This window comes from Marmota marmota, unplaced genomic scaffold (genome assembly GCF_001458135.2).
Source record: "Marmota marmota marmota unplaced genomic scaffold, marMar, whole genome shotgun sequence".
In the NCBI taxonomy this organism is placed as follows: Eukaryota; Metazoa; Chordata; class Mammalia; order Rodentia; family Sciuridae; genus Marmota; species Marmota marmota.
Genome location: NW_026000026.1, coordinates 22,991,749 through 23,004,751, shown reverse-complemented (window position 1 = coordinate 23,004,751; position 13,003 = coordinate 22,991,749). Strand labels below are relative to the sequence as shown.

General features: G+C 38.9%; 1 protein-coding gene across 3 annotated transcripts in view; it reads left to right on the top strand.

Moving 5' to 3' along the window:
- Positions 1-13,003, top strand: part of Acss2 (acyl-CoA synthetase short chain family member 2) — a 48,611-nt gene that overhangs the window by 17,915 nt on the left and 17,693 nt on the right. Inside the window, exon 2 of one of the 3 annotated variants that reach the window (XM_048811079.1) lies at positions 9,413-9,548. The exons of the other annotated variants lie outside the window; for them this stretch is intronic. Coding sequence (XP_048667036.1) covers positions 9,413-9,548 — 136 coding nt within the window. The remainder of the gene's footprint in view (positions 1-9,412; positions 9,549-13,003) is intronic. 3 annotated transcript variants of the gene reach the window in all.

Here is a 13,003-nt window from a genome sequence, read left to right as displayed (position 1 = left end):
TCCCTCATTTACAGTTAGGCAAATGAATTGAAGTAATCTATAGAAGTTTGGTCTAAAATTCAGTGTTCCTGACTTCTAATCCAGAGTTTTTCCTCTGACCATTCATTTCCCTATCATTATAGCATTCTTGCCCAGGGACTGCAGGAGCTTCAGCTAACACTAAAGGCAGCCTAGAAGAACATTATAGCTCAGATGGATCAGTTAAGGTAGTGCCAGACCCTACAGGGACCCAGGATATAGGGCTGAGCCAAAAAACACATAGGAGCAGTTTGAACTCCATGCACTAGGCATCAGGGAGCTTGTAATTTTGAAGCAGAGATGGGACAAGGAATATCCAGAACTTCAGGCCTAGGAGAACCTTAGACATTACCTGTTATCTCTTTTTTGGGATGGAAGCTTTGAGAATAGCCCTCATCTAAGGTTTGGTCTACTTAAAGTTTTATCAACAGGAAGAATCATTATTTTATTTAAAGAAAATACATAAGACCCTGAAGCTATTTACCCTGGAACATAGTGCATAGACTTGTTTATGCAGGAAATATTTCTGGTATACCAACACCTGCATTTCTTTTTATTTTCTTATTTGTTTATTTAGGTCTGGGATTGAACCCAGAGGTGCTTTAGCACTGAGCCACATCCTCAGCTCTTATTTTTATATTTTATTTTGAGACAGGGTCTCACTAAGTTGCTTGGGAACTCACTAAGTTGTTGAGGCTGGCCTCCCAACTTGCAATCCTCCTGCCTCAGCCTCCTGAGTCACTGGGATTATAGGCATACACCACTGTGCCTGGTAACATCTGCATTTCTGAGTATGATTTTTAACTAGAAGTTTGTTTTTTGCTCCCGCCCCCAATATATAGGCTCTTTTCATTCTGTGCATTGTATGAAGAAGTTATAGTGGTCCAAGTTAAATAATTATACAAACTATGAGGTTTTTAAACTTGTGACAGGGGACCGAAGGGAAATTCTATTCATTGCAAGGAAACCCTCACTTAAGCTTCAGTAAGCCACAAGCACTTAAAACCCATGAACCTTCAGTTGATTATCCTTACCCAATCCAGTCTCTACCAGGAACTGACTTATGTCCTGTGCTGGTCACCCTGTAGCTGTATTTTTTTTTTTTTTCATTTTATGGATGCTCAATTATAGTACAATTGGAGGGCAATTTCTTCTTAAATGCCTTCACTAGTTACTTTTCATCTTAATCATCAGCAATCCCTTGGACAGTAGAAGTGATCTTCCTGCCATTTCTCTGTTGAATTCTTTTTTTTTTCCTTTCCTCTCTGTTGAATTCTTACGTGGATATAATCCTTAGTGCCAGCAGGAAGCTGGCACCCTTACTTGCATCAGCAAGGGGGTCGAAAGAGTGGAGTTCCTAGATTGCAGACATACAATATGATTCCTTTTCCTCAGTGGAAACAGCCTGCAGAAGACAGCTGGGTAGAAGGCAGGTGGTGGGGTTGGGGGTTGGGGAGAGAGCTCAAAAGGGAGGTTGTTGAGTCCAGGGCAACAACGACCCAGTGACTAGGGTGGCCATGGTATTTTAATACATGGAAATCTATCCAAATAAGCAGTCACACAGGCCTCTTATTGAACTTTAGTATCAGCTGCTTTTTCAGATGACTGTACCTTTTGAAATATTCCCCAAACTACTACAAATATTGTTAGAGAATCTTAAATTTGACAACCAGATTGGTGAAAACCTATTCGGTTATTTTCGCATGATGTGAAACATACTGACAGAAATCTAATTTTATTTTTATAGATATATGTCAGGAAATATAATAAGTGCTTAGGATATAGCAATAAACAGGGGAAATCTACCTCATGGATCTCACAATCTCATGGGGGCAAAATATTTGCCTGTGAGCTGCAATTTTATTTAGGAAATATTGGGAACAATGTCCTTTTTCTTATTTCAATGGAGAGGATGGGGAGGTAGGAGACACATCTCTGGGAGCAAATGGGTATATAAATGCTTCTATGACACTTGACAAGTCAAGAACTATGAAGGTTCAAAAACATGAGAGCTTCCTGAATTTGGGATCTTTCAGGAAGTTGTCAGGAGGTTAAAGAGATCATGGTAAATGTGGTCTTGCCCCAGTCTAAAGTTCAAAGTGGCTGGGAGTTTCCTCCTCAGCTTATGACAGTGCTCCTGGAGATTTTTAGGAGACAGACTTCTCCAAGTTCATTTGGGTGCACTTCACATTGGTGCAGTGGAACATACACTAGTCTGAAAGTCGGAAACCTTGAACCTTGTCACAGATTTGCCTTTAGCCCTCTTTGTGGTGTTGGCAAGTCTTTTCTAGATTTCTTGTATCTTTAAAATTGGGTTAATAATATGTGCTGTACTCACTACTAAGGCAGTTGTGAGGATCAGGTGAGGCAATGCATTTTAAAGCAGTTTTATATTATATTAATTTGAAGAATTAGCTGAATTTATATTGATTTATATAACCATGTGAGGCAGGCATGATGTGTTTCATTAATTTTCTTTGGCCTCTACCTTAGCTAAGTTTGTTCTTTTTTTTCCCCTCTTTCCCATAAAAGTATTGGGTTTCCATATGAGTGCCATAACCTGAATCCCAGCTCCAAGGGCTTCTTTCATTTTCTCCCATGGCACAGAGTCCAGGAATAAGCCTACCATAGGGACTCAAAAAACACTTCTTGACATGACTCCTAATTCTATTCTACAAGTTCCATCTCTTCCTCTCTCTGTCTACCTCTTTTCTTTGAAACTGATTTTGAAGGCCCATTCTCTGCTGCTGGAAGGGAGAGATGGAACCATAATTTGAGACCTGTTACAGATTATCCAGTCTAACATTAACCTTCACCTCCTTCTATTTCTCTTCTCTCATTTTATATTTTATCAAGAAAGAAACAGGCTCATTTTTTTGCAGTTCTTACACTGAATAAGGAGTAAACAATAAATCTAGTGACTCCATATTCAGAGCCAGGACTTCCCAAATTTTAGCATGTATAAATAAGTGCCTGAGGACCTTATTATAAATCTATGACCCCACCCCAACCTAATGAATCAGAATCTCCTGAAGATAAAACCTCTGACATTTTTTGCGGGGCCGGGGGGTGATATTGGGGATTGAACTCAGGACCTTGCACTTGCTAGCAATTACTCTACCACTGAGCTACATTCCCATACCTGATTTGTATTTTCACAATCCCCTCAGACAATTCTGATGTCAGAGTGGGGTACCATCAAAAAATAATTATTTAGGAGCTGGGGATGTAGGTTAGTGATGGACTGCATGTTTTAGCGTATGTGAGGGTTTGAGCTTGATTCCTCCCCATAATAAAGTTTGGGATAAAAGAGAGAATATGACATTCATATTAACATGGGAGAAGGAAAACTGTGAAGGAGAGAGCAGGCAAGGGGAACCAACTCCAGATTTCCTAACAGATCAGTGTTAGGAAATATTACACATGAAATTTGAGGATCTAGATATATTTAATCTCTGAAAACTTTTCTGTTTAGGTATCCACAGAAATAGAGTACACTAGATTGAAGACTAACAATTTAAACAATGCTGCTTACTAGATAACAAACCACTGTAATGAGTATTTTTGCATGTATCTATTTCACTTGAGGGATCTGATGTACATGTAAGATGGTACCCTTGGCTATTCTTCCCATTTTCTTTTATAGTCTAGGCTTTCTCTCTCTGTCTCTGTCTCTCCCCTACCACCCTTAGGGATTGAACCCAGGATTTCATGCATGCTAGGCAAGCACTCACTCTACCCCTAGCCCTCAGTTACAATTCTCTTTTAGGCAGCATTCCAAATGCTGTGACAATAAAGGATTTGAAAGCTGCCCTCATTCACTTGTTATGGGTAAGGCCAGCACAGAATGGTAGGAAAAATTGTGTATGATTTCCTTCCTGTAAGTAGATGGAGAAAAGGGTTATCTTCTGTACTGGCTCATGTTCTGTCTTCTCAACAGAGAAGAGGTACAGAGTCCAACTGGCACCAAAGCTACCTTCCAAGGGGAACAGACACAAGGTCTCTGGATTAAGGCCTGAAAATAGCTGGCCGGAGGACAGTGTATAATAATAGCACAGATAACAGAGCAAGAGTACTGTACTTTGAACCTCAGCTCCAGGACCTTCTTCTAGTCTCATGGCAATGGAGTCCGGACTGAGCCCACTTCAGGGGTTCAAGAAACTCTTCTCTAGTCCATTCCAAAAGTTCCACATTCTTTTCTTCTCTGTGTCTACCATTTCCCATGCCTGTCCAGTGTCTATCTTCTTTGTCTATATCTTCTCTTATCTCCTCCTTCCTCCCATATTTCTTTTCTCAGATCAGCCTGGGTCCTGCTGGTTACAAAAACAGTCATAAGTTTGTTCATTTGTTCATTCATTATTTTATCCAATCATTTCACAATTATGTATAAAATGCCCATCATGTATAAACTTGGTGGTAGGCACTGAGAAGGAAACAGATGTCTACATGACTGTAATACTACTAAAAAAGTGCCAACAAGCCAAGAAGGAATGAATGAATGGATAACGCTAAATTTTTCTGATGAAATAATGGTTATAATATTTCTGGAAAGGAATACTTGTAAAGACGTCTATATTTTTTCCAAATTAATCTATATGTTTATTGTAATTCTAATCAAAGTCACAGTGAGTTTTTTTATTGAGGTGTAATTTATATCAAACAATTCACCCATTTAAAATGTACAAATGATTTAAAATGTATATTTCAGGGCTGGGGTTGCAGCTCAGCAGCAGTGAGGCACAGTGAGGTAGTGAGGCACAGGGTTCAATCCCCAGCACCATATACAAATAAATAAATAAAATAAAAGAATTGTATTCATCTACAACTAAAAACTTTTTAAAAATGAATATTTCAATGATATTCACAGAGGTATATAGCCATTATCATAATCAATTTTAGAACATTTCATTGCCCTAAAAGAAATTCCTTTCTCAATAAAAGTCACTCCTCATTTCCTTCCAACTTTCCCCACTCCAGTTCTTGACATCCACAAATCTATTTTCTGACTCTCTGACTCTTGACTATTTTGGACATATCATATGAATGGAATCATACAATATGTAGCCTTTAGTGTCTGGCTCTTCACTTAGCAGAATTTTTTGTTGTTACTGGGGATTGAATCCAAGGGTAGTTAATCACTGAGCCACATCCCCAGCCTTTTTTTTTTTTTTTAAGAAATGGTCTCATTAAGTTGTTTAGGGCCTCACTGAGATGCCGAGACTGGTCTCAAACTTGTGATCCAACATGCCTGGCGCATGTTTTCAGTGTTTATCCATGTTGTAGCATGCATGTATCAATATTTCATCCTTTTTATGAATGAATAATGTTCCTTTGTATGGATATATCATATTTTTATTTATACATTCCTCAATTGATAGGCATGTGTGTATGTGTGTGTGTATGTATGTGTTTGTGTGTTTTACTGGGGATTGAACCCAGAGCCCCATGCACGCTAAGCAAGCACTTTACCACTGACTTACCTCCCCATCCCTTTTTAAATTTTTTTTTTTTTTTTGGTACTAGAGACTGAACTCAGGGACACTCAATCACTGAGCCACATCCCCAGCCCTATTTTGTATTTTATTTAGAGGCAGGGTCTCACTGAGTTGCTAATTGCCTCGCTTTTGCTGAGGATGGCTTTGAATTCTAGATTCAGCCTCCCAAGCCGCTGGGATTATAGGCATGTGCCATGCGCCTGGCCCTATGCATATATATATATATATATATATATATATATATATTTCCAACTACAACTAAAATATATATGTATATATATATGTATATTTTAACATGCTAAGTAATCTTGAAGTCATCACTTCCCATTTCTGTGCCATTTGTAAATAAAACTGGTAGATCAAAAATATATATATATATATATATTAGTTGTAGTTGGACACAATACCTTTATTTTATCTATTTATTTTTATGTGGTGCTGAAGATCGAAACCAGCGCCTCACACAAGCTAGGTGAGTACTCTACCACTGAGAGACAGGGTCTTTCTGAGTTGCCTGGGCTGGCCTTGAACTTGCAATTCTCCCACTTCAACTTCCTGAGTAGCTGGATGTTTTTACTTTTTGACATCATGAATAATGTTACTATGGGTATTTGTATACAAATATATATATATATATATATATATATATATATATGCGCTTTCAATTCTCTTGGGTATATATTTAGGAGTGTAATTGCTGGGTCATATGGTAACTCTGTACTTATCCTTCTGAGGAATTGCCAGTCTCTTTTCCAAAGTGACTGAATCATTTTATATTCCCACCAGCAATATATGAGGCTTCCAATTTCCCCACATGCTTGCCAACATGTTATTACCTGTCTGTTTTATTATGGTTATCCTAGTGGGTGTGAATTGGGATATCATTGTAGTTTTTATTTGTATTTCCCTCAACATTCAGTTGGTACAGACCTGGCTTTCTGAATCAGGGAGGAACAAAAGGTAAACTATGTTTAGGCAGGTGTTTCTCCTTTATTGAGACATTTTACTCTAGTTTTGTTAGTTTTATAGTTAATGGGAAGTACTTCCAGGTTCAAGTGAAAGGATGATAGTTGATTCCAGTTTTTAAATCAGGAGCTGGATGAGGCTGCATTAGTGTCTGCAAACTAGCTATCACTTGAATATAGAAATCTATGGAGTTTAAAAAAAAAAAAGAACAGAGTGAGAGAGAAACCAAAGAGAATGATAGATTTCTGATAACTACACTAAAAGTCATCCTTAGTAGTCTTCAACCACACTCTGATTTTGATTTTCTTCCTTATACTTTTTTGTTTTTTTGTTTTGAGAACAACATCTCTCTTTTGAAGACCATGTCATTTAGGAAAACAATGTCCTGAACTAGAGTCATTTTGTTATAAAGCCACACTATCCAGTATGGTAACCACTAGCTACATGTGATTATTGAAATTTAAGCTTATTGAAACTAAATAACTTTATTGAAAAAAATTCAGTTCTTCATCCACGTTTCAAGTGTTCAATAACTTTAGGTGGTTAGTGACTACTACTTATTGAACAGCACTACTTTAGAATAATGTTGATAGTAAAGTGCTAAGTAACCTTGAAGTCATCACTTCCCATTTCTGTGCCATCTGTAAATAAAACTGGTAGATCTCAAAAGCTTCATTTGCCTTTGGCATTCTGAGTGATTTGTGATGAGTTTTGGGGTGTACCTCCTTCTACTTCCTCTTTCTGCCTTTCTCTTTCCTCACTTCAGCTAGGGCAAAAATACCCAGAGGGAACATTAGACTGCTAATTTGTCAAGTTACATTGCTTCCACTTCTTGCTCCCTTGGTGAAAGGGAAAATAACTTGAGGGCATATTTACCTCAGAATGCCTCATATTTGTGCAGTACTTTATGGATCATAGAACTCTTTCATATTATTTCTTCATTTTATAAAAATCAAAGAATCTTAAAGTTGGAAGGGCCTTACAGATCATCTTAGTCTTCAGTGAACACAAATTATATGGAAAGCTTGTAAGATGAAAATTCCATGTCCCCCTCCCTGGAGAATCATCTATTAGAAGTATTTGTTTCCCTAACTCAAATTGTACATCTGTCTATCCTGAAGCTGTATGAGGTGGGACCTTGGAATCTGCATTATTAACACTATCTGACCATACTTTGAGAAACGCTGGATTTGCTTGTTCCACATGGCAGAATGTGCTCTTTTGTATTCCTGCAAATTCAAAATTGTTCATGATATCTTTAGAGTTAGGAAGTTCCTAAAGGATCTTCTACCTTTGGACAACTCTGACAGAAATGAGCTCTCCCACTGACCTAGCTGTTCCATTTTTTTTTTGTTATAACAATCCTTCAGATTCATTCATTCATCCAGAAATATTATTGAATATGTATTATATACAAGGTTTTGTCAAGGCATTAGGAATTCAGCAGTGAACAAAACCAACCTGGTCTCTAACTTCAGAAGCTACCTTTTATCTAGTAGGGGAGACAGGCCATTAGAAGAGGTGGGGAAGAATAAAAGAAGCATCCTTAAGAAAACTGCCACGAAGAAAATGAAGGGAATGTTGTAAGGAAGAATAACAGGAAGGGCTGATATTAATTAAAGGTGATCAGAGGAAGCCTCACTAGGAAGGTGACATTTAAGCTGAGACCTGAAACATAAAAGCCATTCAAAAAGTTGGGAAAAGATAGTTAAAAAAAAAAAAAACATGGAATGTTCTGTCTTTCTGAAGATTAGTGTGTTTGGAGTCAGTAAGCAGAATGAGAGAATGGCACAAGATGAATCTGGAGAGGATACAGGGTTTAGAAGCTTGGATTTCCTTCTTTATGCAAAGGAAGCCATTAAAGGGTTTTAGGTAGGAGATGATGTGGTATGATTTCAATTTTTAATAGATCATTCCAAATGATGTATGGATTGGAAGGGAGAAAGAGTGAAGTGAGAGACCAGTTAGGGGGCCATTGTGGCAACAGATTAAGGCAACTTGAACTAGTATGGAATCAATAGAGATAACAGAAATTTAAGACTTGTTCTCATACCCCTCAATATTCTGCCACGCAACCAGCACTCGAGCTTCATAAAAGAGGTTCGAAGCATAGAAATTAACTAGTGAGTTTTAAAATTAAAGAGATATACTCTCGTTACCTTTAATGCCCAGCTTTGGAGATGGCTTCTCCTAGCTCCCACCTCCAGCCACCTAATGCAGTGGCGAGGTTTACACAAGAGGCTAGCAAAAGAAGAAGAGCATGCCAGGGAGTGAGCTTTTATTGGGGAACAAAAAATTCAAGAGAAAATCCCATCCAATGAAGGTCGAGGGGGGCAGCATTCCAAGGTCAGGGTCAGTGACTGGTCTTCGGATCAGTGGCCAGGCACAACTCCACACGGACAAGCCCTCGCACCTGGGACAGGGTGGGGAAGGCTCTGACACAGTTGTCTAAGCGCCTCTCACCCAGCCAGGGAGGTAACTTAAATCACTTGCGAGTATGGCTTCCCACACAATATCTTTTCTTTTCCTTGAAATCTCAGTTGGTTGCTCCTCCCATAGCAGGTTTGACTTCCTCCCATAGCAGGTTTGACTTGCTCTGGAAGACCTAACTTTCCAGTAGACTCTCCCCTCCAATCTATCTATGGAGAACTCAGTTTTCCCCTCTATCTTTATTTTTTTCTTTTCTTTTTCCTGGGAATTGAACCTAGGGCCTCATGCATGCTAGACAACTGCTCTCTACCAACCCTCCCACCTATTTTCTCTTAGCTCTTTACTCCCATTTTGTGCCTTGCTTGTAGTTGTAGGGAATTAGAATCTTCAGTTCAATGACTATCTTTCTCATATAAAGAGGGGAATATCAATATTTCTTGTCACTAATCAATTATCTGTCTTTCAATGATTTGACCATGACCCTTGAGTATCTATTGTGCTAGTTGTGCTTGGAGGAGACAGAGAAGAAGACATGATCTCTAGTCCAAGAGCCCAAGGTGTAATACAAGGTGAAAAAATAAATCACAAGGAAAGTGACATAAAGGACCTTGGGAAGAAGAGAGAAATTTCAGCTTCCAGGTAGGTGGGGGTAAAGGAAAACTAAGAAAGACTTCATGGAAGATGTTAACTTGGACTACCTGAGGCTAAGGGGGCCAGGTACTCTTTTATGGAATAGTCAAAGATGACCTCACTGAGAAACCAACATTTGAACAATGATTCAAAGAGAATAAATTATGTGGCTCTCTAGAGGAAGAATGCTCCAAGTGGAGGACAAACCCTCTGAGGTTAAGTGTGTTGTGGTATTTTTACCAAACACTAGGGAGGCCATGTGGCTGGAGCAGAGGGAGGAGAGGAAGAGAGAACGATAATATATGAAAATAGAAAAGGACTAGATCATGTAGGAACTAGTGAGCTGTTATAAGGACTTTGACTTTTACTTAAAATTAAATGGAAAGCAGTCTGAGCATTTTGAGTGGAGTAATGATACAATCTGACAACTAATGGTGATATTGGACTGGGACAGTAGAAATAAATGTGAAAAGAAGTTGTCTACTTCTAAATATATTTTGAATCAATAATATATTAAAGTAAATTCGGAGAATATGAGGATGAGGTAGTTAGAAAGAGCTCCCTGGAGAAGATTCCTTGGAGGAAGGACATGAGAAGGACCTAGTGATTGTGAACCTTGGGTTGTCCCATTAACCCTGTGGCCTCTAGATAAAGGGTAAGTGATCTGGTTTATAGCAAAGGTTCCCAATCAGTAGTCCATTAGGCATTCATTAATAGTTTTGTTTGTGCTACAGCATTTAAAAGTTTTAAAATTTTGTTGTCAACACTTAAAAATTCAGAAGTTTTAACAAAAATAGATATTAGGAATGTCTTGAAATTTTGAAAAAATTGGCAATTGAGCCAGTGGACAAAATCAGGTACTAGATGCGTCTTTCTTTCTTTCTTAGTTGTAGATGGATGAAATACTTTTTAATTTATTTTTTATGTGGTGCTGAGGATCAGACTCAGCACCCCATATGTGGTAGGCAAGTGGTTTACCATTGAGCTACAACCCCAGCCCAACGCCTTCTTTTTTGCTAGAGCATGCATTCTCCAATTTTCTAGTTGCTGCCCCTTGCTAATGTTTCCCCACAAACTAAGGCTAACTGTTATCGTACATATATTGCTGTGTTCTCTTTCTCTCTTTTTCTAGTACTGGGGTTGGAAACCAGGGCCTTGTACATGCTAGCAAGTGCACTACCACTGAGCTAAACTCTAGCACTTTTTATTTCTTATTTTAAGACAGGATTTCCCTAAGTTGCCTGGGATGGCTTCAAACTTACAATCCTCCTGCCTCAGCCTCCTAAGTAGCTATGACTTCAGGGTGCACAACCATATCCGGCTAGTAAAGTATACTTTGCCATTTTGCCCTGCCCTGCCCTTGAGGGGCTGGGTTATGAACCCAGGGCCTACTGGACGGTGGGTGAGCCCTCTACTGCAGTTATTGCTGTTTTATTTTATTTATATATATATATATATATTTAGTTGTAGTTGGACTCAATATCTTTATTTATTTATTTTTATGTGGTGCTGAGGATCGAACCCAGGGCCTCACACATGCTTGGCCAGCACTCTACCGGTGAGCTACAACCCCAGCCCTGTTGTTTTCTTAAAGAAAAGTTAAGAGGACTAAAGGAGTGGGGCTGGGGAATTAAAAAAGAAAAGAAAAAAGAAAGAAAGTAAGAAAAGAGGAAAGGGAATAATATTTTGTCTTTATCAAAGATTTTCTTTCATGTGATCTACTTTCCTCATTTACAATACCTGCCTGGACCCTGTTAATTTTTGAGCATGTAACTCACAATGTGAAGGAAAGAGGCTTGGACTTTTAAGTCCTTATCCCTGCTCTTTTACAACCTACCCAGTGACCCCAGGAAAAACTCATAATCTCCTTGACTCTCAGAGTTAGGAGATAAAAGTGGATGCTCTGTAAAGAGCTCTGACTTCCTAGAGGGCTTAGGATCTTGTGGTATGCTAGCACTTTGTCCCCTCCTTTCTTCCAACCAGCCAGAGGCCCCAGCCTGGTGTATATGTCAGAGAAAGAAGACACTGGAATGAGTAAGGTGCCTAGATCAATAATGTGGAACTTGAGTCCATGGCCAGGGAGAGACACATACACTATGTGTGTGTACGCACACATGCATGACTAGAAGTGATTTCAAGTAAGCTGTACTTGTAAAGTTGTGCTTATATATTCTTGTTTACCTTCTGTTACCAGGCTGTATTCCAGTGGCTAGGAGGTAGCAGTGAATAAGCCAGATAAGGTCTCTGCTATCATGGAGCTTATGAAGGACATAAGCTCCAGTGAAAGACATGGATAATATACAAATAAAATAAATGAGATAATTTTAAATAATGTAAAGTTTCATGAAAAAATAGTGGGTATGTAAATGTGGTGCTTGCAGATGGCCCATGTTTGAGTTCTGAATATATATACTTATGTTTATTTGTGCCCATGTGTACAGATAGACTGCTTTTGTGCCTAGAATGTTTATGTATCAGTATATGTGTTTTTTTGTTAGTAAGTACACATGGGTGAGGTGGTATAGGTATACACATGGGGACATATGCACAAGGATATATATATGTCAGCATTCAACTGTAACTGGAGATGTTCTAACGTTCCTATAACATTGGTAAGTGGGCCAATCAAGGAAATGCTTTCCTGCCTCTGGCATTCAGGGCCATTTGCCAGCTCCCTCTCTCCTTGTTCCTTCTCACTTTAGTAAGCTCTCTGTGCTTGGCTTCTCTTAGCCCCAGGAGGGTTAAAGCCAAGGAGAGGATAGTAACTGACTCATCAAGCTAGAAGCTGGAAAGAGGCTGATAATATTCTGTGTAACCTCTGTCAGTAAGAAAGGATTTGGCTTCCCTGCCAGTCCCTGTCCTTCACACTATGAGGAAGAGAGTCCTGATATGAAATCAGAAGACCTGAGAATCTATTCTTGGCTCTTCCACTTATTATTATGTGACCTTGGCCATTTACTATGTCTCTCTAGGTTTCAGTTTCCTCCTTCATAAGAATTCTGGGTAGAAGGAGAGGGGATGCAAAGGCCTGTAGTGCTGAGGGAGAGCTACATGGTGCTGTGAAGGAGGACAAGGAACATTCTTAATTGAGGCAATGACTTGATCAAAAGTATGGAAGTGGGATTGAGCTTTGTGTATAAGGGAAACCAGAAAGAAACCATGTAGAATAAAATTCAAACTTCTTACTATTGCCTACAAGGTCCTGCATGATTTGGCTGTTGTCTAGCTCTCATTCTTTTTTAAAAAATATGAATTCTTTTTTTATAAATATTTCATTAGTTGTTGATGGTCCTTTATTTATTTATATGTGGTGCTGAGAATCGAACCCAGTGCCTCACACATGCTAGGCAAGCGCTCTATCACTGAGCCACAACCCCAGCCCTAGCACTCATTCTTACCCAACCTCTTGTTCATTGTACTCCAGCCATACTGACTTCCTATTGGTCTTTGAATAGGTCTTAGTG